The sequence below is a fragment of the Aotus nancymaae genome, unplaced genomic scaffold, assembly GCF_030222135.1.
Source record: "Aotus nancymaae isolate 86718 unplaced genomic scaffold, 86718_ANA_hifiasm-v0.15.2.pri h1tg000039l, whole genome shotgun sequence".
Lineage (NCBI taxonomy): Eukaryota > Metazoa > Chordata > Mammalia > Primates > Aotidae > Aotus > Aotus nancymaae.
Genome location: NW_026988453.1, coordinates 9,817,498 through 9,844,060, shown reverse-complemented (window position 1 = coordinate 9,844,060; position 26,563 = coordinate 9,817,498). Strand labels below are relative to the sequence as shown.

At 48.5% G+C, this 26,563-nt stretch overlaps 1 protein-coding gene and 1 pseudogene across 1 annotated transcript in view; one reads left to right on the top strand and one right to left on the bottom strand.

Moving 5' to 3' along the window:
• MAPKAPK2 (MAPK activated protein kinase 2) overlaps window positions 1-12,671 on the bottom strand; it is a 48,577-nt gene extending 35,906 nt beyond the window's left edge. Inside the window, exon 1 of the mRNA XM_021677212.2 lies at window positions 12,056-12,671. Coding sequence (XP_021532887.2) covers window positions 12,056-12,334 — 279 coding nt within the window. The 5' untranslated portion in view covers window positions 12,335-12,671. The remainder of the gene's footprint in view (window positions 1-12,055) is intronic.
• LOC110569536 (small ribosomal subunit protein uS11-like) lies at window positions 1,336-6,225 on the top strand (annotated as a pseudogene).
• Window positions 12,672-26,563: the final 13,892 nt, after the last annotated feature.

Genomic DNA, 26,563 nt, shown 5'->3' with positions numbered 1-26,563 from the left:
GGTCCCTCTTGCAACACACAGGAGCGTGACCAGCAGGTAGAAAACCACAGACTGCATCTGCGTGTCTGTGCCATGTCTGTAGCTAACTAAAAAAATGCCAAGAGCTGTACGAAAGCTGGCAAGCTCCACACCTGTCCCTCCCTCAGTTAAAGTTCTCCAAAGGGCAAAAGAGTCATCTCCATGACTGAACGGGAATAGGAGGGGCCCTGGAAGAGGGAGAAGGAGGAGAGACATCAATGGGAAACTGTGGTCAGAGTCCTTATAAGAAGGAGACCCTGTTAGCAGAAATAGAAGGTGCCTGCTTGAGTCAGCAGATCCAAGTGTGTAGAAGGAAGAAATGCTCAGAAGACTGTCTAAGAGCAGCTTTTCAGCAGCAGGAAGAACAGGGACAGACACTAAGAGAGATCATCACTCTACCCCAGCTCAGTCTCAGAGTGCACAGCCCAGTACTATCCCACCCTTGGGGCTGCCACAGCCCCTAACTCTGAGGATTACCACTAGTACATTACATTTATGTCAGTGGCATCCACAATTACTCAGTTATCACACCTTTATTCAGCAGCTAAGTATAACGCACAGTGCCAAAATACTCTAGGATTCTTTTTTCATAGACAGGGTCTTGCTCTGTCACCCAGGTTGGAGTACAGTGACATGATCATAGCTCACTGTAACCTTGACTTTCTGGGCTCAAATGATCCTTCCACCTCAGCCTCCTGAGTAGCTGAGGCTATGGGTATGTGCCAACACAGCTGGCTGATTTTTTAATTTTTTGTAGAGATTGGGTCTTGTTATGTTGCCCAGGCTGATCTCAAACTCCTGAGTTCAAAAGATCTTCCCACCTTGGCCTCCCAAAGCACTGAGATTGCAGGCATGAGCCACCACACCTGGCCTGAATTTTTTTTTTTTTTGAGACGGAGTTTTGCTCTTGTTACCCAGGCTGGAGTGCAATGGCACGATCTCGGCTCACTGCAACCTCCGCCTCCTGGGTTCAGGCAATTCTCCTGCCTCAGTCTCCTGAGTAGCTGGGATACAGGCACATGCCACCATGCCCAGCTAATATATATTTTTTTTGTATTAGTAGAGACGGGGTTTCACCATGTTGACCAGGATGGTCTCGATCTCTTGACCTCGTGATCCACCCGCCTCGGCCTCCCAAAGTGCTGGGATTACAGGCTTGATGGCCTGAATTTTTTAATGAGGGTATACAGTCACTACATGGAAACAAGAGGATGCAAAAATAATGAAGATGTGGGTTTTCAAGGAATTTACAATCCAATCCACTATCTAAAGAGATGCCTCGCATTCCTGTGTGGAATCTGGAGACAATGTGCAGAAATGGCATGTTGAAAAGTGAAAGAAAAGAAGGAAGAACAGGCCATCAGCCTCAGATCTCAGGTGACTGAAGGAGAGAATGTAGTTGGTGTCTGCCGTGTTTTTGCATCCTTCAACGACACTTTGTCGCTGACCTTTCTGCCACCAACCACGTCACTGACCTTTATGGCAAAGAAATCACCTGCCGTGTGACTGGTGAGACGAAGGTGAAGGCAGACTGAGATGAATCTTCACCACGTGCCACTATGTTGGCTGCCCAGGATGTGGCCCAGAGCTGGGCATCGCTGCCCTACACCTCGAACTCTGAGCCACAGGAGGAAGTAGAACCAAGATCCCTGGACCTGGGGCCCAGGCAGCCCTCAGAGCCTTTGTCCACTCGGGTATGAAGATTGAACGGATTGAGGATGTCACCCCCAACCCCTCTGACAGCACCTGCAGGAAGGGGTTTGCCGTAGTCACTGTCTGTGCACAGGAGTCCTTAAATATTTTCCATTAATAAACTGCATTCCTGTTTAAAACAGACACACATTCACACACACACACACACACACACACAGAGATGCCTTGTACATAAAGAAATGCACTTAGGCTGGGTGCAGTGGCTCACGCCTGTAATCTCAGCACTTTGGGAGGCCAAGGTGGGCGGATCACAAGGTCAGGAGATCGAGACTGTCCTAGCTAACATGGTGAAACCCCGTTTCTACTAAAAATAAAAGTAAAGATAAAAAAATTAGCTGGCCGTGGTGATGGGTGCCTGTAGTCCCAGCTACTCAGGAGACTGAGGCAGGAGAACTGCTTGAACCCGGGAGGCAGAGGTTGCAGTGAGCCAAGATCGCGCCACTGCATTCCAGCCTGGGCAACAGAATGAGACTCCATCTTAAAAAAAAAAAAAAGAAATGCACTTAAACAGTGAGATAAAGGGTAAAAGTGTATCGGCAAGTTTGCTGGGGAAGGATGGGAAGACCCACTTTTGGTGTGCTCTGTGAAAGCAGCATCACTGCAGGGTGGAATAGGTAGATCTAGACAGGACAGGATGCAGATGCAGATGGACAGAGGCTGAGTGTGAGGGTGGAAAGCAGGTTCTGTTAAAGAAACAACATATATAAGCCACTTAAGCTGGGGAGAAAAAAAGTATACATTAAAAAAAACAGATTGGGGCCAGATCCGGGAAGGATTTGGATATCTCATGTATTCTGCAGACAGAGACCCACTGAAGGGCTTAAGCTGGGAAGCTACATGATCAGAGCTGGGCTCTAGGCAAACTAATCCCCACTGAACGCCAAAGAATCAAGGGGGCAGGACCTACATTCCACAGCTGAGGGTTCTCAGAGTTAGCCACGTTTCAACCGCCCATCCCACCCCCACTACTTCTACTCCTTCCCGCTCTGGTTACACCTCAAACCCAAATTTATTTTCTTTTAAAGAATCTGAGCCCAGGTAGCCAAATCAAATGCATGAAGTCAGGACAGTCTGAGACCCAGGAGAGGGGGGACTGCCGCCCTTCCTCCTCCCCTCTGTGAGCACAGGTCACTAGAGCACATCAGGGGAAGGGAACACAAAGGGTATGAAGTCACTGAGAGTCCCAAGTGGGCTCTGCTGGAAAGGACATGGTGCTTACGAGCCTGGCACTCAGAGGGAATGACAGCCTTCAGCGTGTCTGCAAGAGCAAGCATTTCCAAGGCAAGTTACTACACATGCTCATTTTCTCCCTGTGGCCTCCATTTGCCAGAGATCTGGGTGTCTGTAAGGAGGGAGAAGGCATGGGATGGCCCCTTGTCGGGCTCTCAGGCTCAGCAGAGCAGCCAGACTGCTCCGAGCTGCAGAGCTCATGCAGCCTCCTCCTCAGGCCACCTGCATTCCGAGGATTCTCCAAGCTCCAGGCCTTTAGTGTTCAGGGCTCTCCCCACAGGACCCTTTGAGTTCTGCAGAAGCCAAGTATGACAAGCAATCTGCAGATTCCCCAGTTAGAGAGGCTGCCCTTCTCCAGCTCATGTGAAGCCTGGCTGTTAGAATCCTACTAACCTTCTTCTAAGAATCACAGAAGCCAAGGAAGGCAGTCAGGACAGGGAAAGACAGAGGGTATGGCTATTCTGAGGACAGGGGTTTCTTCTGTCAGAGTTAAAAATAAACTCTTAGCAACTATACCTAACTCTTCCCCTGCACAGGCCAATGGGCCCTGGCAGATACATCTTCCCTTGCAGAGGAAAGAGGCCCCAGCGGGGAGAGATGGGACAAGGAGGCCATGGAGATTGGTCAGAGTATGTAACTCTAGCTGAAGGCAGAGGGCTCCTCAAGTCCTACCTCTCGGTTGCCATCACTCTCCACCATGCACTCCTTCCCCCAAATAAACCCTAAACCCAGAAAGCAGACAAAGAGCCCTCCTAGGCCACGATTAGTATCACCACCTGTCCAGGGATTAGAAAAATCAGAAAGAATACTAACGTCAAACTGAAGAACAGAATGCCAATGTCAGACTCTGCCCACTCTCTGTCAGCTAAGCAGATATGCTCGCTACCTGAGCCCCTTTCCTCATCTTGCTCCCCAAATCTCCAGGATCCCTGGGGAGTAGAGGAAGAGGCCACACCTCCATGGACACACATCAATATTGCAGCCAAGAGGTAGAAGAAACCCATGCACAGTGTGACATTCTACACGTGGCTGAGCTGGGAGGGCCAAAGGTGCCATGGCCTGACTCAGGAAGGAGGTCCTGAGAGCCAGGGCCTAGTTATTCTTGGAAGCTGACAAGATGAGGTCACGCTTTTGAATGTGGTAGCCCAAAGCCTTAGATTGTGGAGGTGGAGAACATAAGGTAGCAACAGGGCAGGAGTGCACAGTAGGTAGCATGCTCAGTGACAGGGCAGCTGGGGTGAAGTCCTGGGGCAGACCATGCCCATGTGGGGCTGTCCTACGCATCCCTATGTAACTCTGGCAGAGGCCTGCTTGGAGGTAAAGCCTGGAGGAACCCAGGGCTGGAGGCGAGCACAGCAGAAGGTCTGATCCACTCTGATGAGCTGGGTCAACCTCCTTTTTGTCTAGCACATTCCCTCCTGGGGAATAGCAGGACAGCTTCACAGAGCTTTCACACACACAAATCTGGACACCTGGAAACACAAAACCATAGCGCATCTCCTGGCACTCAGAAGAGTGTTAGCCCCAAATCGCTCAGACTGGAAGAGAAAGGGGAAAGCAGAGAGAACATCAGCGAAAAGGGAGAGAAACAGGTCAGCAGTGTGGCAGGAAGGACTGAGACAGCTAACAGGGCCTGGCTGTGAGGGGAGACTGCAGCAGTGGCAGGTTTATTTTTAGCTGTTGGGCAGAGGGGCTGAGTAACAGTTCTGGGCTCTGGGCAGGAGGCCAGGCTGCTAAGGTCTGGTGTGTGCTGGGAGCCTCATTAACAATATGGATCATTAAAATGGCAGCAAATAATCAACTCGATCATCTCCCTGTAGACAAGCAGGAGGGTAAGAAGCCCCCACAGGAGGATGAAGGTGGAAGAGTAGGCAGGGGGACAGTCAGTAGATCTCCTGTTCATCCCTTCCCCTCGGAGAGATTTCACCTTTGCTTCTGGTTCACAAGAATCTTCATGGAGATGAAGGCACCAGCAGTACAGCTCCCTTAGCTCCCTCCTCTGCTCTGAGACAGATGAGGCTTCTACCGGGCAACCCCTAGCTTCCACCTCTGGCCACCACTCTTCACCTCTCAGATGAGTGCTGTATGGACACTGGCCATAGAGATGCCTGGAAACATCCCTCAAGAATAAGATGCCCTTTCATATGACCCTTCTGGAGAGCTCAGGTTCCCAGCAGAATGAGCACACAGCTTGGCTGGTCTTGGAGGAGAACACCAGATACAAATATGGGCTGACCTTGGGGCCCTGTCCCAGCTCATTCTCCCAGCAGCTCATTCTGGCACAAAGAGATGTTTACTGATCAGGGAATAAAGACCCCAAGAACCCTTCAATGCCAGAGGCCCAGCCCAACTTTATGTCTCCTTCTCCTGTGGCTCTCTTCCTCCTCCCACCAAACCTGATGGCCCAGCACATAGGACCCCACAGTCCAAACCTCCAGAGCTGAAACCACTGCTCTAGCTTTGCATGGGCAGGAAGAGGAAGAAAGAGAACAGACATCACCAGACACCCCCTTTTCCTCCTGCTTCCTCAGACTCCTAATATCTCTTCTTAGCCCTGTCTGAGGGGCTGAGGGTCAACTGAATGTAAGTCCTAAGTTCCTCACCAGCTCTGGGAATCAGTCCCATCTCTGACCTCAGAACAACCCCTAATCCATAACTATACCTTTGGTGAATTAGAAGAAGGCATTCTTTTGAAAGAACCTAGCCACACACAAAGACAAAGCCGAGCAAGGGGACAGCGGCTAGACTTCAGACCTCCCTTACCTCCTCAACCAGATGCCCGTGCACAGGGCACCACCTACACCAGCAATCAGAGTGGACTTCAAATGCCCCATGACTTGAAATGGGAAAGGAATCTCAAGTAGGGAACAGAGTTCCTCATCTCTACTTTCATTACACTAAGATTCTGCCAATTTTAAGGAAAGAGAAGATACACACCCTGCTAAACTACGTAGTCTATCCTCTCTGCCGAGTCACCAGCTAGAACACCTTCTAAGTCTTCATAAAAGAGAAGGAGCAGCTGGTCAGTGATGATTGTCCATTAACTGGACACAGGCTGCCCTGGAGCCCGAAATCAAGCCTATGAAAAGTCATCTATGCTGACCCAGATACTGCTCACGGTCAGACCCAGAGCAATCAGCAAGCTAACCTGCCTGCCCTCCATCTCAGGCCTGCAGCACCGCCTTCTACTGCCTCACCCTGCCAGTGCTCAAGGAGCTGCACAAGCCGACTTTCTGTGCACTGAGGCCTGGAAAGTTTAGTTGACCTATTCAAGTTCACGTAACTTGTTAGCAGCATACAAAGACTAGAACCTTTCTATTTATGTATGTACTTAGTTTTGCTTTCTTATCTAGCACATAACCCATGGTAAGAAGCTCATCTCTACATATCTACATCTATATCTATATATAGATAATATATATATCTTAAAATACAAAATAACAGTGTTTTTCTAAAAACTAGAAAAGGTACAGCAATCTGATTTGGGCAGAGATTGCACCAGCAATCACAGTGGACTTCAAATGGCCCATGACTTGAAATGAGACAGGCGTACATTATTATGCTGTCCAGTGGCACAGCCCCTTCTGTTCACCAATGCCCTCATTTACTAGGTGATCTATATGGAAAGACCCTAGCAGATGGGTTAGTGGAGCTCAGTTTTGCTCCACCAGGTCTACAGTCTTCTAGCAACCAAAAACAAAGGAGCCCAAACCAAGAGCAGGTCCCAAGGAACCAAGTGTCAAGGTGTGACTCGGATGTCGACAACACGTAAGACCTTGGACATGCCACTACACCTTTCTGCACTGGCCCAGCTTCTTCCTCAGTGATGTGGAAGGAGTCTTGAATGATGACCAGGGAATGTGGGATCTAAGTCACTATGAAGTGTGGGTCGCTTCATCACTGGGCCTCAAACCATTACCAAGAAAAGCTCCAGTCCCTGGAAAGAACAACTCCTCTCTGCCCATCCACCTCCCTCCAGGACACAGAACCATCTGGAAAGGTACAGTGAAGGGAAAAGAAGCAAAAAGAGACTTCACATGACCCTTGGCAGGGCCTGAAGTAGAGGAAAGGTAAGCAGAATTTAGTGAATCCTGCACCACAGACATCACGCCACCAGGAAGAACCCTGGCTCAGAGCATGGCAAGGCTGCTTGGGAATTGTGCAATGGCTCAGACGCAGACTGTGCCCTGCTCCTCCCCATCTTGGCTGACATTCTTCCTGGCACCCACTCAGCACACTCCTGGGCTCCGGGTAACAGGAGCTTTGGGCCCTCCCCTAGCCCCAGAATTAAGTTTGCCTCCAGTAGTTCTGAGGCTGGGCTCTTCCAGGCCCTTCTCCCAATCCCCCGTACCTGCTTCATAAGAAAAACCATCAACTGTGGATGGCTCAACCTCTCAGGTCCCAAGTAGTGGAAACATCTTCTTAAACCAGGTCCCAATACCTTCTTCCTCCCACAAAGGAGTTCTTTTGTTTCTTAAACACCCACCAATATTTGGCCCTGAGGCCCAGGGACTGCTTTTCTCTCCCCTCCTGTCAGCCACTGATCCCATATCTTAGCTGGAGATTATCTCCAAGCTCAGTCAAAGCCAAGAATTCACAAGTAAAAAAGGACAACGAGCAGACCCAGCTTTGATCCTGCCTCAATGGATGCCAAGAGCCGTGCTGCAGGAGCCCGGGGTCAGGGCCGGGGTCAGGAGGGACGGGGTCTCTGAAACCAGAAACCCAACCCTTCCTTCTTAATTCTGCAAGCCCAACTTCAATGATTCCTAACCTTTTTTGACACCTTCATGTCCCTCAAACACTTTAAAACCTGCTTTGACACAAGATGGGTTAGATTCAATTTTGAGCCGCCAACCCCTGACCACTCTGACCTCCTGTTCCTCCCCTCAGTTCTAGCCAGGCCAGTGTCACCATACCTCTCACAGACTTGCTCACTCCTCAGAGGCACAGCAGTGTCCCACTGACCCCAGCTGGAGCCCCCGTTAGCTCCTGGGGTCATCACAGATTGCCATCTTTCAAAGCTCCTCTACTCCCAGCCACACGATTTAGCTCCTAGACCAGCAAAGTGTAGGAGAACTTTCTGCAAGGATGAAAATGTTCTTCTGCACTGTTCAATAGCCATTAGCCACATGTTTACCAAACACTTGAAGTGTGGCTAGAGACTGATCTTTCAAATTTCATTTAGTTTAATCCCTTCATGTTAATTAATTTTAATTTAATTAGCCATGTGAGGGTAGTGGCCACCAAACTGGACAGTGCAGCCCTGGCCTACATGTGTTAATTTCACCTCTCCAAACAGGTTTCTTGACTCAAAATTTTACAGGCCACTTTTTACATGTGAATCCTCCATGCAACTAAGCTTATGACAGATACTCAGCAAACTGTTACCTACCTGTAACCATATTGCATATAAAAGAGGCTGGTTTGGTCAAGGAAACTTTCCTCACCTGGTGACTCCAGCAAACTCCAGTTTGGGACACTGCCTCTGACCAGCTACACTACCTGTCTTACGCTCCACAGGTACACAGCATGAGGTGTGCTGGAGACGAGATGGTGCCTGTACTGTGAGGATGTGGGAGTTCTGGAATTTCCCTCCAACAGCATCCAGAATAATCATTAGAGGTTCCAATCATCTCCCCTTTGTGAGAACAAAGAAAGCCACAACACAGTGGCACTTCCATGACCTATGGAGAAAGGACTGCTGGAGAAAAGAAAGGAAAAGAAACTACAGAACCTTGTTTTCTCTAATCCATGCAATGGAAAGATACACAGAGATAAGTTATGACAACACTGTATATTTTATAAAGCAATAACATGCTTCACCTAATCAGAGTGGCACAGCAGAGGAGGACAACGATACGGTCTTTAATTAAATTTGTTGAGCTAACACCTAAGGGTCACCACGACACAGTGAAGCGGCAAGCAGCTGAGGAACCCTCCCAAGGAATACAACTAATTAATACATAAGTGAGTTGAGACTAGGGGTCCTTATCAAAGAAATAATAGAATTCCCATGTTCTTGTACAAAAGATAACAAGATTTCTATCAAATACTCCCTTAAAAGGGGGATGGACTGTTGAAAAAAAAAATGCATGGAGCTACTGTTGAAGCTCCCCTGCCAACTTTGGGGACTCAGCTCAGGAGCAGCAAATGCCCACCCCAGCCCCCTTTGCTGACCTCAAAGAAGGGCCTGAGGTAAGAGAACAGCTCCTCAGGCTGGAGGCACCCTGGAGCAGCAGCCAGCCATGTCCCTGAGCCTGTGGCTCAGTTAGGAAGTAAGCGAGAAGAAGCCTGAGACTGGGAGTCAGGCAACCGGGGTTCCAATCCTGCCTCTGCCAAGTGAATGGCTATGGTACCTTGAGCAAGTCACTCCCTCACTCTGGGCCTTGGTTTTCTCTTCTGCAAAACCAGGGGGCTACACGAAATGACCTCTCAAGTCCCTTACAACTGTGACTGAAAGTCAGCAAAAGCAGCCAGGAGAGATGGTGAGGTGAGGTCATAGCACCCACCGAAAACATTTAAATGGGAGCTCTCTGAGGTGGACGGAGAGAAGCAGCAGGGTGAGCTGGGACGGTTTTTCAAATGCTGATTTCACTTAACAGGGCTAAGACGGGCTCACCAGACTACAGGCAGGGAGAAGAGCATCTGGGCAGCTGCCAGTTCCCATCGACTCTCAGGGCAGCGACACAGCAGACTTCTGAACCCCAGAAGAGGCGGGGCTGCTGCCCTCCAGCTCTGCCCTAGCCCCCCAGCATTGGCCTCCACACGCTGTGCAGAAGAGAGGTCTCCTCCCTTTTTCTCAGGCACCTCCCAAAGGGGTAATCCCTCCTGCCCCACTCCATCTTCCTCTCCTGCTTTATAATCACGAGACTTCTAGTTTTGAAAACGATTTCACTACTCAGCACCTGAGGTTAATCAAAATTCAAGATTTAGAAATCTCTTTGGTGTGTGTCTCTGGAACAGGATTCTTAGAACCAGATCTCCCTCACAGCTGTAATTATGTCTCAGCCAATATTTGGATATGGAAGTGCTGTTAACACTGCTGTCAGTCTCCAAATGCCTTGTCTCTCCTTTCCTCCTCCATTATTAAGTTTTAACACAAAGACGTGTGTGGGAAATCCACAATTTAACAGTTGAGTCAACTTAAAAGATCTGGGAGCAGGCTGCCTGTCAAAACAGACTGACTTCACTCTTCACCCACTTCTAACCAGAAAGAGATAAACTATGAGTGTTATTTAACATGCTGCTGGATTTTTCCTTCCAAAACTATTCAAAGTAGAAAAATACCTAAACCTCTTTCCTGTTAGTTACAACAGAAATCTGAATTGCCACTCAAAAGCATTTTTTAGGATGGTTTTGTGTGTGTGTGTCTATTAAACAGAATATGGAGCAGAAGTTGGGAGCTTTTGTTCTGAAGCCTTTACATAATACTCCAACTATCCAAGAGAATGAACAGCCAGTGTCCCCAAACTACTGATAGGTGAAAGCAGATGGTGCCTCAGAGGGGACAGAAAACACTCCTGTAAAGACCGTCTGTCACTTCCTCAAAGATACAGGTTAACTGTGGTCAAAATGTATTCACCCAACTCCAGTCGCCAAGGTCAGAGCTACGATCAATCCAAACAACTCGTCCTGCTCCTTTCCCTTCAGTTATGAGCAAGGAAAGAGAAGTCTGAGGCACAAATATTGAAGTGTTGAAGATACTTATCCCCTCGCCAACAGTCAACACTAAACAACCACCGAGATCCCACAGCAAGAACTCACAGCAGAAACCAAAGAACTGTGATGGTGTTGAGTATGAGAGCATCAAGAAAATAATTCTAGAGGCCTTAAAATCTAGAAATGGGACATGCTTGCCCTGTACAACCCCGAAGCACTGGTGTTTTTTTTAAAACATCTTATTGTATATTCCAGTAGTTCCGCCCATACCTCATTTCTGAGTTTTGTACTTGATAACTGAAATACAGCTGGCTGTGGGGGCTGAAGGGGAAGAGAAAAATATAACACAGGAAGTATTTTTCTCCTTCTCCAATCATTGAGACACCCCAGGGGAAACAGACCTGAGGTGTCACCTTTAGAGATTGGTTTGACCTGAAACCTCTGTGAGAGGAAAACCTTGTTGGTGACCCTGCAAGACCGGCTCACACTTCACTGGGGACCCACCCATCTCATGAGACCTCCCAGCCCATTGTGTTTAACTTCTGAAGTCAATATTCTCACTTGAATCATTATTCTCCGACCACCGCACCCCTTAAAGAAAGAAAAAGGATGGGCTTCCCTGGCCCAAGGGTAAAGTTTCCTCAGACTGCCCATCATCGCACGTGTCCAGGACAGCAAGTGGCCCTCTCCGGGAGGCGGAATCAGCACGGGCCCGGCCGCGGGTTACTGACTCGGTTCCCAGTGATCAGCAGGGCCGCGGACACCGCCGGCCTCTCTCCGGAGCCGCCCCGCGCGGGCGTGGGAGGGGGCCCGCTCCGGGATCCAAACGATCCCGCCCCCACAGCCGGGGTGAGCCCCGAACCCTCCCGCCGCACACCTCCCGGCCGGCGCGCCCCAAGGCGGCCCGGCTGCCCTCGCGAGGCTCGGGGAAGTGAAATCACACATTCCGGCTCCCAAATAAGGAGCGAGGCTAAATAAACCTCTGCGCTCCGACTTCTCCAAACCAACCGACCAACCGGCTCAATGAGTAATGGGCCTTTTGTGCCCGCAGAGAGAGAAAAACGAGGGAGGAGAAGACGGGGAACCACCACCCCCCCGAATCACTTCCTTGAGATGGAGTGAAATTAGCAGAAGTCCCGAAGTCAACCGTTCCGACTTGGCTGGATCCCGCTCAAACGCCAAAATGGCAGAGTCCCCGAGTCCCCCGAGCGGGTCCCAGGGCTCCCGCATGGGGGCGGCCGGAAGCGGTCTGGGTGGCGAGGGCGCCAGGACCCGCCGCCCGCCCCGCACTCGGCACCCCCTGCCCGGCCGCCCCGCCCCGCCCCGGCCACCCCTCCGCCCCGCGCCGCGACCGAGGCCCGGGTGGGCAGCCGCCGCCGCGGAGCTCCAGGGCGCGGGGCCGGCCCCGCCTCCCCTCCCCCGGCCCCAGACCTACTTTGAGGGCGAATTTCTCCTGGGTCCTCTTGTTGAAGATCTGCAAAACTTTCCCGTTGATGCCCAGCCCCAGGACCTGGCTGGTGACCTTGTAGTCGTCGATGATGGCGTTCTTCTTGATCTGCAGGCCGGACTTGACGTGGAACTGCGGGAACTGCTGCGGGGGCGGCGGCGGCGGCTGCGCCGGGGGCTGCGGCGGGGCCGGGGCGGGGGGCTGCGGCGGCGGGGCCGGGGCGGGGAACGGCACCGGCGGGCTCTGGCCCTGGGAGTTGGACAGCATGGTGCCCGGGGGCGCGGGGGCACGGGCCGGGCTGCCCGCGGCCGCCCCCTCCTCCGGCTCCGGGCCCCCTCCCCGCTGCCCCCCGACCGGCTGCGAAGTTCGCTCCGGGCTGGAGCCGGCTTCCCCGCCCCGGCCCGGCTCCAGGCTCGGCGGGTCGCGGGGCTCCGTGAGTCCCGCCGCGAGCCGCTGGCGCCCACCGGCCCGGCACCCTCCCTCCCGCCCTCCCTCCCTCCCCCCGGGGGCCTGGCGCTCTGGGGACCGCGGGGCGGCGGGGGCCCGGCCGGGGGGAAGCGGCCGCGCGACAATGTACCCAGCCCGGAGCCGGCGGCCGCGTCACAGCCTCGTCTGCGTCCGGGGCCGGTCCTTAAAGGGGAGGAGTGGGGGCGGGGCCTGGGGAGGCGTGGTATGGGGGCGGGGCGGGCCTTAAAGGGGAGGACGCGAGGTGCCCGGAGCTGGGAGGACCGCGAAGTAGGCTAGGGGCTGCTGCCTGGCGGGCAGGGAGAGGGGACGAAGAAATCCCAGTTCCTAACCAAGGCCATGCAAAGGGAGAGGGGCGGCGTGTCAAAGGAGCCGCATAATTCAGATGGAAAATCCATCCCTCTCCAATTGTCTGGGCCTCTTAGCGGCAGCGAATGGGAGAGGGGTGTATTTCCAAGGAGAGGGATGGCTCGTAGGTGTCCAGCTAGATGAGACCTCGGGAGCGAGCTGGAAGCACAGGGGTCATTCATCCCGGGGAAAGGTGTGCGCCAAAGGCGGGCGTATGAAATATTTTCTTAACTTTAACATTTTCCTCTGAGTTCTTTGCATCTCTTTTCTCATGAATTTATTGTTTTTCAGTAAAGACGTATTATTGTGTAACCAGGAGCACTTTCGTAATTATACCTTTGAACATGTTTTCATGTAAATAAACGAAAAAAGACGCAGGGTGGGAAGAGGATGGGTTGAGATTGGGGCCGCCTGAATTCCCGCCAGCCTTTGCCACGGATTGGCTGTGTGAGGCCGAGCAAGCCTTGCACCTCTCTCTCCATGGGAAGAACAGCGAGACCTTTTCAAAGGTTGTGGAGAGAGTCAGAGGAGATAACGAAACTGAAGGGGAGACTCTGAGGAATGGGTTCTGATTTCCGATGTGGAAAAAGTCCGTAAGAAGTGAGTTAGCCCCGTGTCTCTCAGGAAAAGCCCAGGGATCTAGCTGGACCCTGCATAGAAGCTGCCAGGAGTCCTCCACACACATTCTGATGGGGTTCGAGATGACCAAGTCCATCCCTGCCGACCTCCGCCCCACTCTGACTGGCAGAGCAGTTGAGAAATAAGACAAGCGACCCAGACAGGTGAACACAAAACGTCAGCTTAAGTCCTGGTAAGGCCAGTTAGAGACTGAGGCTTGACCTATGGCCACACATGGCCCCTAATAGGTCCCCCAAAACTTCAGAGAGAAGAGAGCGCCTGCGGAAGGGGCCCTTGGGGATAGAACCTAGGTAGGTAAGGCACAAGTGCCATCTTTCCCAGATGCCTGTGGAGACAGGAATGAGGGGGAGGAATGAGGGGCGGTAGTCACCCTCCCAAGGCTGTCCTTTCCTGGGGCAGGCAGGTCCCTCCCACCAAGGAGAGACATGGTTCCCAGGACATGAACATTTGCTCTTCTCAAGCAGTATCTGCTTAGAGCTCTGTACCAAGCACCATGCTCAGCCCTGCAGTGGCGGATGGTGTTAATCTGGTGGGGAAGAAGACAGATACCAGTGGCACAGAGAGGGTGGCAGACCCAATCCTAGAAGCCCAAAGCTTAGGGATTTTCTTCTGTCTGCAGCAGCCAGCAACTTCCTCTGAGCTACAGGATAGATATGGTTAGACAGCTCCCTGGATTCCCCCGACTCTTCAAAAACAAAGACACTACCTAAGGCCATGGGGATGGGAAAACTCCTTCATCCCATCACTTCTATAGCACAGCTGTCACCTCCCCAAAGCACACCCAGGAGATGCCCAAGGATGAGAGGAATGCAGGGATGAGGAGGTGAAAGATTCCAGCTGCCCAGCCTCTGGTGTGGGTCTGCTCTGGAGTCTGAATTGGTCTTTTTTTTTAATTTCGCAGAGTCACTGGAGGCTCCCAATAGCTTGGCACACGAAGCTGGAAAGGAGATAACTTCCTTCTGCCTTTTCAGAGGCAGCAAGGCACAGTGGTAAGACCACAGGATCTAGAGACAAATGAGCCGAAGCCAAGGCTTTCCTCCAACTGGTTTACCTTGAGCAAGACATGTAGCGTCTCTCAGTATCTGAAAAAGAAAAGACGAAAAACAGCAAAATCTACTTTCAGGGCTGAGTGAGAATACAATGAAATAGTAATTATGAGAAGACATCCTAAAGCGTAAACTATAAATTATCATGAAATATTCAATATCGCCATTATTTAGACATCACTGGCTTGCTCCTCTGTTCTGTTCCCATGGCCTACGGATCTATCCCTGATATCAGAGCCACTTTCCTACCTAGCTGGAGCTCTGAGGAGATGGTGAAGCCCGAAGATTTAGGAATAACAGGACAACTGAATCCCCACCTGAGATTCCTCCTGGAGTTGCAAAAGCCAAATAGGCCTAGGGGACACGCAGGGACTCTGGGGGTACATACATCGTGTATAGGGATTATATGAACTGCACACACAGCACCAGAAAACACACACATATATGAACACAACACATAAGCACAGTGTGCCATGTAACAGAATAAATGCCTAGTGGATGAATAATTGAGGAGTGAGTCGTGCTAAAGGCAGACGCACTGGGCAAGAGATTCCGAGTCTTAAGTTCCATTCTGATACTGACTTGCTATGTAACCTCATGAGAACCCCTTGCTCCCTCAGGTCCTTCCTTCTTATCTATAAAATAGTGACAGTAACATCTACTTTACCCACCTTGTAGGGCTTGTGCAAAGATAAAATAAAATGCTTTCCCACAGGAAGCCGTCCAAAGTCCTATTTGTGTAACACCAGGCTCTCAGCCATCTGTAATGAACTACTTAATGAATAGCTTTTATGGATGTGTAAAAGCACTTCAAAACTTGAAAGTCTATCCGAATAGCAAGTACTATTTTTGTCTACCATTAACATGGAAACACATATGCCATGCAATACAGTACACATAAAGACAATTTAAGGACCTCAGGTACATAGAAATGGATTAATTATAATCCTTGAATCATGACACACTCTCATTGATCCATGCAGCTCCACTTTTATACGGTTAGTTAATAATTATTTTTAATAATGCAGTAAGCACCTGTGAATCCACTACCCAAAATAAAAACTAGAACTTTGACAATAACATACGTCTAACCAGATGATTCCTGCACACACACTCCCCCAACCCCTCTGTTTCCCTGGTCCAAGACCCCATCATCCTGAGTTCCATATTCACCTTTCTTTTGCTTTCCTTTTTATATAGTTTTATTTCACGAAGGCATGGTCAAAGGTATCATAAAAGATGAAACTCAAATCATCTTAAAAGGGAGGTAGCCAAGGGTGACTTTATCAGCAAGAAAATAGAAAATAGCTTGTCACAGTTTCAAAGTATTCCTCACCTTCTCATGATGATGATGATGGCCATGTTTGTTGAGTGATTCCTGAGTGCCCAACACTGTGGCCATCCCTCTTCCTGCATTGCCTCATTTAAATCTCATGACAATCCATGGCTGAGATTGCTAGTTGGGTGGGCTAATACCTGTTTTCCCTCTCTTTGACAGTAAAGAGCCCCCATATTTAGCTAAACATAAGACTTCCTGGAATAAAAATTACATTTCCCAGCCGGGTGCAGTGGCTCACGCCTATAATCCCAGCACTTTGGGAGGCCAAGGCGGGAGAATCACGAGGTCAGGAGTTCGAGACCAGCCTGATCAACGTGGTGAAACCCTGTCTCTACTAAAACTACAAAAATTAGCCAGGCATGGTAGCAGACATCTGTAATCCCCAGCTACTCGGGAGGCTGAGGTAGGAGAATTGCTTGAACTGGTTGGCGGAGTTTGCAGTGAGCCGAGATTGTGCCACCGCACTCCATCCTAGACAACAGAGCAAGACTCTGTCTCAAAAAAAAAAAAAAAAAAAATTGCATTTCCCAATTGTCCAGCCTCTATTACAGCTGGTTACGTTCATAAGATTAAGTTCTAGCGAATGATTTGTAAATGGAAGTGGTTTATGGAAAGGGGTAGGTCCTTTTTCTCCTTCTTTTTTGTTTCCTGCTGGCTGGAATAAAAATTCCACAGCTGGAGCCATCTTGGATGGTGAAGTGGAGGTTACAGGTTGAGGAAGACAGAGCAAAAGGACAGAAGGAACCTGTGCCCTGGTGAACCTGGATCCATCATACCAGCACTGAACCACCTACCCAGACTTTTATATGAAAGAGTGACAAAAACAGCCTTCTTGTTGAAGTGACTGATGGTCTACATTTTCTATCACGCACAGCCAAACCTTATCCTACTCTTATACAGCCGTATGAGGTCTGTACTGTTATCCCCACTTATCTGTTGTATAAATAAGGAAACTGAGTCCCAGAGAAATTAAATAACTTTCCCAGAGTTATTCCACTAGCAAAGGACAGGACCCAAGTCTTCCTGAGCAGACATACACTCACATATCTTTCTTAATGTCAGAAATATGGTAACTGCTATTTCTGGGTAGAAATCACCTGAAGAGATATGGGCTATTCTTTCCATTTTAGATCAAGGTCAATTTCCCACACCTCAGTTTCCTTCCATCTTGGCCTAGTCTGTTGCAGAGTATAGGTCTATGTTAATTTGCATGACTGGGTTATATGATAGGCTACATCATGACAGTATTTTTCTTCAAGATTCCCCCACTTAGCCATCACACCATCAGGGAGTAAAAGTTTCCTATTTAACTATGATGTGGCATTTTGAATGAGTGACAGAGGATGGAAATTTATGGAGGTGGCTTTCTTGGAAATTTTCAGCTAACACTCTCTTGATGAGAGAGGGTCATCCACAGGCTGGCGGATCTGCACATGAACACAGATAAAGCAACCTTTGTATCCATTGCTAGTACCGCAAACAAAATATTGCAAGAAGAAGTGTGATTTACAGAAGAAGCTCTGTCCACTAAAAACCCACCCTTGAAAAGAAAAATGGCTTACAGCCAGAGAGAAATAAACAGTCTTCCTGTCATTAAAATAGTATTTCTGTTATAAAATGAGAAATTCCCTAAAGCAAAAGTGACAGATATATATACATAAGACTCATTAGTCACAAAAATTTCTGACCCAGAAAGTGACCTCAAAATACTGGAGAGGATGGCCTCTATCAGCCCTTCTATCTGACCTCTCTCTGAAGGTGCTAAGGGCTGCTTCACAGAAAGGAGTTCTACCCAAAGCAAGTGCCATTGGTAATGCCCTATGTAAGTCATCTCAGAGGGGAAAAATGCTTCCCCACCACCCACAGTGCCCTCATCTGCACTTTATCCTTTGACAGTTTCATGCCATGGCAGGGAACATCTGGGGCTGTGGCAAAGAATGGGAATAGAAAGAGAAACTAAGAAGTACCCAAAGGGGAACAGAAACTTCACCTCTGCACATCAACAGACATGACATGGTCCAAAGGGACTACAAATGAGAGTAATTAGGACTGCAGGATGCCCAATGCTAAATCCACAGTTTACAATGGGAAATGCAGGGAAGAGAGCCAAATATTCACCTGTATTCAAGAAGGCTTTCAAGGCTGTTGTCCTTGAATGAAAAACACTGCCCTCCAACCTAGCTTGTATCTGGCATATCAGTTGCTACTTAGATGAGTAACAGCCTGGATAATGATTCGGAAAGGGGGAAAGGAAAGGGGAAACTATGTAGGAACACAGTCAAGATGGGTCAACCAAAGGGATCGTGACCTGGTGGTGATGCCTGGATTTTTCTCCCTCACTTAAGTAAGTGGAAGTGGAAGGTAGAAGACGTAGGGAAGAGATACACACGTGTGTATGTGGAATGGGTCGAGATTTCCTAAGGGTATAATGATCCATAGCTTCACATGAGAACACAACTTTGAGGCAGCAGAGCATGGCGGAATCAAATCCTGGCTCCAATCCCACCCATCACTCACTACTATACTTAACTGCACTTCCTTGTACTGTTTGTATAATGAAAGAAGAAATCATATTCCCTAGATTAAATACAAGAGTAACATTTTCAACAGTCTCTGACACATAAAACTTGGTCTCTGTAAATGTGAGCAGTTTCTATGCAGCAGGTACCTTCATACTAACCATCTCATTCAATCCTCTCGACAATGCTCTAAGTAGTAGTATTTCTGGTATTTTGATCACTGAAAACATTATGGCTCAGAAAAATTAATTAACTGACCAGTCATCACACAATCAGATGGGGAAGACCTGCGTCCACATGTGTCAGAGCCCATGTTCCTAAATGCTCTTGAAAGTGGTTCAGAAGCCTCTAAGACCCTGCTACTCAAGTGGCTGAGATAGGAGGAATTGCTTGAGCCCAGAAGGTTGAGGCTGCAGAGAGTTGTGATGGCTGCATGATTCTCCCATCTGATGCACAGCAGGAGCCTCTCCTGACCCAGAGAGATCAACAGGGGGAGGCCATCTATGCTGTTTGGTTAGCCTTGTATTTGGGAGCTGACAGGGAGGGAAGGGGGCAGTGCCAGCACCCTGAGGGCCCAGAATTCTCCTAGATAGATGCCAGACACTACTTCCATATTGTGTAATATACAATAGGCATTCTGTATTGATCTTAGTACTTTTGTTTCTTTTTTGAGACTAAGTCTTGCTCTGTTGCCCAAGCTGGAGTGTAGTGGCTCGATCTCAGCTCACTGCAACCTCTGCCTCCGGGGTTCAAGCAATTCTCTTGCCTCAGCTTCCTGAGGCATGTGCCACCACACCAGGCTGATTTTGTATTTTTAGTAGAGACAGGATTTCACCATATTGGCCAGGCTGGTTGAATTCCTGACCTCAAATGATCTGCCTGCCTCAGCCTCCCAAAATTGCTGGGATTACAGGCATGAGGCACCGTGCCTAGCCACACCTTGTTTCTTTAAAAACATTTCTCTCCTTTTTATTGTAAATTATTGTTTTTTTTGAGATGGAGTTTCGCTCCTGTTGCCCAGGCTGGAGTACAATGGAGTGATCTCAGCTCACCACAACCTCTGCCACCTGGGTTCAAGCAATTCTCCTGCCTCAGCCTCCTGAGTAGCTGGGATTACAGGCATGTGTCACCACGCCTGGCTAATTTTGTATTTTTGGTAGAGACAGGGTTTCTCCATGTTGGTCAGGTTGGTCTCGAACTCCTGACCTCAGGTGATCTGTTCGCCTCGGCCTCCCAAATTGCTGGGATTATAGGCGTGAGCCACCACCCCGGCTATTCTAAATTCTTATATTTATAAAGTGTGTTGAAGTTTGCACAACACTTTCACATACATTACCAATAGCTCCCTATTGACCAAAGTCCAAAGACTGAGAGGAATTTCTAGACCTTAAATCTGCCTCTTGCCTTGAATCTTGACACTCTCCCATACAAACTGTATCTTCTTGCTGATGCTAACCACCTGCTGCCTCTAAACAGGCCATGCGGTTTCTTGTCTCTCTCTGTTCTTTTTTTTGCTAAGCCTTTCTCCTATGTGGTTTTCCTCCTCCACTTGGAGAATTATTGCCCATCCTTACAGGCCCAGGTCAAATGTCACCTTCTCAATGAGGGCTTCCTGCATATATCCCTCCCATTTACGAGCCCCAGGGCACCATGCTTCAACTTCCTCAAGGCTACCCCCATTGGAATAGCTATTACTAAAACAAAAACAAACCCAGAAAATAAATGTTAGCTAAAATGTGGAGAAATTGGAACCCTCGTGTGCTGCCGGTGAGAATGCAAAATGGTGCAGCCATTGTGGAAATAGTATGCAGGTCCTCAAAAAATTAAACATAGAATTACCATATGATTTAGCAATTCCTCTTCTGGGGATATACCAAAAAGAATGAAACAGATATATGTGTGTATATATATCCGTGTTCACAGCAGTATTATTTTCAATAGCCAAAAAGTGGAAGCAATTCATGTCTATTGATAGATAAATAAAATGTGGTATATCCATATAAGGTAATATCATTCAGCCTTAAAAAGGAAGTGGCTGGGCACATTGGCTCACACCTGTAATCCTAGCACTTTGGGAGGCCAAAGTGGGTGGATCACTTGAGGCCAGGAGTTTGAGACCAGCCTGGCCAACATGGTGAAACCCCGTCTCTACTAACAATACAAAAATTATCCAGGCATGGTGGTGGGTGTCTGTAATCCCACCTCCTCGGGAGGCTAGGCTGAGGCAGGAGAATCACTTAAACCCAGAAGATGGAGGTTGCAATGAGTCGAGATCGCGCCCCTGCACTCCAGCCTGGACGACAAAGTGAGACTCCGTCTCAAAAAAAAAAAAAAAAAGGAAAAAATTCTGATACATGCTATAACATGGACTAACCTTGGAAATATTGTGCTAATGAAATAAGCCAGACACAAAACGACAAATATTACATGATTCCACTTATCTGAGGTACCTAAGTAGTCAAATTCATAGACACAAAACGTCAAATGTTCTTCTAGGCCTTTACAGAACCTCAGGCCCATCCTCCTCCCTCCAGGACCATCATACTCAGCAACGCTCCCCTCGTCATGCAAGATTCTGTGTCATTCAGACACTCAGAAAATCTCAAACCCAAGCAGACACCTCCCTTTGTCAGCCCCTTCTAAGCCTGAAGTTCAGCCCAAATGAGGCCTTTCCCATGCGCTATCCCACTCTCCGCCATGAGGACAGGGGCCAGAAATTCTCCATATGTGACCATACAAGAGGTTTACAAAATCACATAATTCTTTTTTCTTTCTTCCTTTTTCTTTCTTTCTTTTTTTTTGAAATCTTTTAATACATCCACATGGTACAAAATGCAAAAGCCCTAAAGGGCATCTTGTAAAATGTCTCCCTGGCCACCTAACCCCTCAGTCACCTAGTTCTCCACCCTGGTTTCTTGTGTATCCTAGAAGTATGTAAGCAAGTTCAACCTTCCATCTAGGAGCTAGCAAGAACTGTGCCTGACCTAAACCTCCAGGAGACCTGATTCCACACTCAGAAGTCACGCTATGAAGAGGAAGGCCCGGAACTGACTTTGACAGCCTGTGGGCCAGTGCCCCTTCAGGTCAGGCTTCATTCCTGGGTGCCCAGGATCAAGGCCTCTGCACAGGAGTCTAAGGCTTCGCCTGACATCAGTGAAGGACACACATGATTCTCTCTCACAGAGGAAGGCACAGGGAGTAGGGGATGACAGCCAAAGGTGGGAGTCAGGCCCATGAGTAGGGAAGAGGCGGGGGAAATCCTGAAAAAGGAGAGGTGATGGAGGAAGCCAGTCTGGTTGAGAGATTGGGGTTGGTGGTTGCCCACTTGTGTCTGCAGAGCCAATTGGTGCCAAGGCCCCTGTAAATCAAGCCAAGAATGACTGGAAGGGTAGCAAAGAGGGACACATGGGCAGCCTCTCCCCTAAGCCTTCCCCAAGCAGGCCAAGGCCGAGCAAGAGGTGTTTCTTCATGTCTTGGTGTAATCACAGCTGCCTCAGCCACAGACCTCCTGCCTGCGTCACTCCCCAGGAATCCAGTTCTTGTTTACCATCAAGAAGTGTGGTTATTACAGGGCTTTAATGGACCTCTTCCAGCTTCCCCGGAGAGCTTGTGGAAGAGCTGAGGGCCTGGGAAGGGGAGCCCGGCCCAAGGGGGATGGCTGAGTGGGAGGAGCAGTAGGCTTCCCTGGGGACTTGCCCCTCCTAGGGCTCCCTCACCAAGACAAGTCCTAGAAGAGCCTGGCGGGATTGTAGGGACCTTCCTTGGCGGAGACACCTGGGGCCTATCTTCCTACAGAGTTGGGAAAGAAAAAGCAAGGAACCAGAAAAAGCAAAAGGAGAGAATGGGTAAGGAACAGAACCAAGGAACAGGGAAAATTGGGTTCAAATTTATTATGTGTTCTGCTCCAGATTAAGAAATAACAGAGGCAGGCAGATCACCTGAGGTCGGGAGTTCAAGACCAGCCTGAACAACATGGAGAAAGTCCACCTCTACTAAAAATACAAAATTAGCTGGGCGTGGTAGTGGGCACCTATAATCCCAGCTGCTCGGGAGGCTGAGGCAGAATTGCTTGAACCCAGGAGGCAGAGGTTGCGGTAAGCCGAGATCACAGCACTGCATTCCAGCCTGGATGACAGAGCGAAACTCTGTCTTAAAAATAAATAAACAAAATAAGAAATAACAGAAACCTGGAGAGGGGATAAACCCCCTGACAAACTTTCTATTCTGCTAACTTTGTGTTTATCCCTAGTGACTTGCCCAGCACCTGTCACGGAATATGGCATTTGTATTTTTGCTGGATGGATGAAATAGAGGATGGTGGATGGCACATAGGGAAAAACAAATTTAAAAGGTCACGGTAATGGCTCTCATTTAGTGAGCACTTACTATGTTCGCACAATGCCTGTGATTCCAGGTGTTGACTCGATCAATGCCCCATCATAACCCTGCAAGATAGGTGTTACTAATATCCTTCCAGGGGCCCACATGAGGAAACTGAGGCTCAGTGAATTTAAGCAACTTAAAGTAAGGCCTGGAGTGGGGATTTGAATGCAGGAAGCCAGGACCTAACACCTGTCTTCTCAGTCACCATGTTCTCCTGATCCTGGAGCAAGACTTATAAATGCTGCAATTTGGGGTATAAAGTTCCATACTAGGCCAGGCGGTGGCTCACGCCTATAATACCATCACTTTGGAAGGCCGAGGTGGGTGGATCAAGAGGTCAGGAGATCGAGACCATCTTGGCCAACATGGTGAATCCTCATCTCTATTAAATATAAAAAATTAGCCGGGCATGGTGGCATGCACATGTAGTCCCAGCTACTCAGGAGGCTGAGGCAGGGGAATCACTTATGCCCAGGAGGCAGAGGTTCCAGTGAGCCGAGATTGTGCCACTGCACTCCAGTCAGATGACAGAACAAGACTTAGTCAAAAAAAAAAAAAAAAAGAAAGAAAGAAAAAACCTCCATACTAGAGTTTTTCTTCCTCAATCAATTACCTTGTTATGGTCCTCATCCCCATCCCAGCCCCTGGGTGGGCTTCTCTGGACCCCTATTCTAGGCTTAGAAAAAATCATAGCGAGAATAAGACAGTTATGTTTTTCCCAAGCCCAAATTCCAATAATTCATTAATCTAGCTCAAGATCTGGGTATGAAAGTCATAAAAAAGATGTGGGCCCAAGGACCAGAACGTGAGCCCAGTGCCCTGCCCAGAGGAAATGCTCTTTCTTTCTCTTTCTTTGCTATCCCTCCCAGATGCCTTTTTCTCTCCTGTTCCCTAGGCTTTTTTTTTTTTCTTTTTTAGAATACTGTACAAATGAGGAGGTCTTTCTGAAACACCAACTTGGTTCATTTCCTCCCACTTAGCTGCCTGCTCTTTTCTCCCTGGGAAGCTGAACTAACAAGGTAGTATGAAAATCAGGTCATTTTCACTGTTTCAGTGTTTCCAGAGGCCACATTACGGAAAATGGAAATGTCAAAGTGGGATCATTACATGGGCCCTGAAGCCCTGTTTTCTAACTACCATTTATCCATAATCGATTCCTGAAAAAGACAAAGGGCATGCATAATCAACCAAGCAGATGGAGCCTCAAGCAGTGAGGCAGAAGAGAAAACATGACCCCCTGAAGGGAGAGAGAAGGAAGGCCTGGGGCTCAGGGAATGTGTCTGCCCTGGATACAGACCCCGTGATCAAGAAAGGCACACAGCTTAGACCTTGCCTGGGCAGATAAGGCATGTGTAGTGGGAAGCAATTAATCACTGGACTTCTCCTTTAATGTCTTCTGACAGTCGTGAGAAGTTCTCTCTAGGAAATAGGGAAGGAAGTAGTAAGGAAGAACCCTGAGGATATCACATGAAGAGGGAAGCTTGGGCATAAGAATAAGGTTGAAAGATCACCACGAGTTCTAGAAGCTGCTTATTTAAGGACACTGCTTGTAACACACATCAAACACACACACACACACACACACACTCCACTACAAGTTGTTAAAGCTTGTGGCGGGGCTACAATTTTCTTTGGCGGGTTTCTTCTTTGCCTTTAGGTCCAGCCGAGGAGATGGGGCCAGCCACGTATCACTGGGCATTTTAGCTAGTTTCACTTCCTGTTTCTCATGCTTAAAACGTAATCATCGTCGTAATGATAATAATAATTCTGCAGCCTTTCCTCTGGCTTCTATTTATCTAGGGCCTCCCAGTAGTGTATGCTTCAGTGGGAGGCGGAGCAGAGCACAGCTACTCCTTCAATCAACAGCTGACCGCGGAGGCAGGCTTGGCGGTGAGGGTGGGGACATAGAAATTAGCAATTGAAATTGTTAAACTCTTTTGTTCGAAAGGGGGAATCTAAGTGGGTTGGTAATTCCCCAAATGGCTATTCTCACCTTAGAGACATTTGTAAAGCCCTTCTCCAAAGGTCCTCTAAAAATAAATCATTCCCAAACACTTTTCACCCTTCAATCTGCCCCCAGTCAAGTTAATCTTTGTGATCTGAGGCCCAAAACATTTAAACTAACTTCCCAGAGTCACACAGCAGGTCAGGAGGGAAGACTGGGTTTCTTCTGCATCTATCAAAAGCTGTAACCAAAAAGGGAATTTCCAACTCTATGGGGAACTTGCAAAGTTGTTAGGAAAAAGTACAACTGCTAAGGAAAAAAATGTGTAGTTCTTGCAGACTTAAAACCCTAGGACAATGAGAGGGAGTTCCCTCTTACTGAGAATTTGCTGGGAATGTCTAAGATTAGAATGGGGGTAGGTGGGGCAGCTTTCAGACTTTGATCAAGACAACAGCTCCATGGAGTAGAGGTGTTGAGCCAGTATTTTAATTTTTTACCGCCAGTAAAGGGCTATCCTCTAAGGACAAAGGTTGAGCACTGCACAGTCTCAAGAGAATGAGATGGGAGTGGAGGGAAGTGAGGGAGGAAGTCATTATCTTGTTGACAATGGTGACATAGTCATTCTTTAGATCCTACCTTCCCCTGGGGACCTAAGGAGAAGGGGAGGGAGGGAGGAAGCAGGTGGTTTTAGAGTCCTCTGTATATGAACCAAAAAGGCAGGTAAAAAAAATAATAATAACAAAACCACCAGAGAGAGCCTCTAATGAATTGAATTAAAATTAAATTAAAAAAAAAAACTCCGTCTCAGATACAAACAAAGACACACATAGCACACAGACACACCCTGAAACACTAGCTAGCTACACTCTGGATCAAGAGAGGATGTGATATCTCATATGTATTTATTATGATAATTATTGTGGTTGGAATTTTTTCCCCCAAAGGACAATCATAAGCCTGGAGCTGGATGGTGAGTGACAGGTTAGAAATGCGAAAATGAGAAAAGCCCACTGTGACCCTTCGAATAATCAACCTCAGGCTGTCAGGTGTTGAACCAGTGCAAGGAGGGACAGTAATGATTTCAAACACTTTCATAGCTTTCCCTATGTGCCAGACACTGTTCTAAGCACTTTCCATGTATTTGCTCATTCAACACTTGCAGCAATCCTGTGAAATAGGCTACTGTTCTTAAGACATTATCACTATTATCCATATGCATTTCCACCCTGGCTATCCTGGCATCCCTGAGTCTGTAAAAGACGAGGTTCTGGCTTGGTTCCGGTTTCCACTGTTGTATCTCCTCTGCTCCAGGAGCTTCTAGGTGACTTTACCACAGCCTCTGTTATCCTATGACCTGCAGGTACTGGGATATCCCTAGGGAAGACCTCGGGATATCCCTAGGGAGGACCTCAGAACATCCCAAGGCTGGAAAATGGAATGTTGACATTCAGGGATGTGGCCATAGAATTCGCCCCAGAAGAGTGGAAATGCCTTGATTCTGCTCAGCAGCATTTGTATAGGAATGTGATTTTAGAGAACTACAGAAACCTGGTGTCCCTGGGTATTGCTATGTCCAAGCCAGACTTGAATACCCATCTGGAGGAAATAAAAAAGCCATGGAATGTGAAGAAACAGGAAGCACTAGCCAAACACCCAGACCAGATTCTCGAGAGCCAAGATGGCCAAATAGGAACAGCTCTGGAGTGCAGTTCCCAGCGAGAGCACAGAGTGTGAGTGATCACTGCATTTCCAAATGAGTTTTTACTGCCCACAGACCAGGAGATTCCTGGGCGGAAAAGTGCCATGAGATTC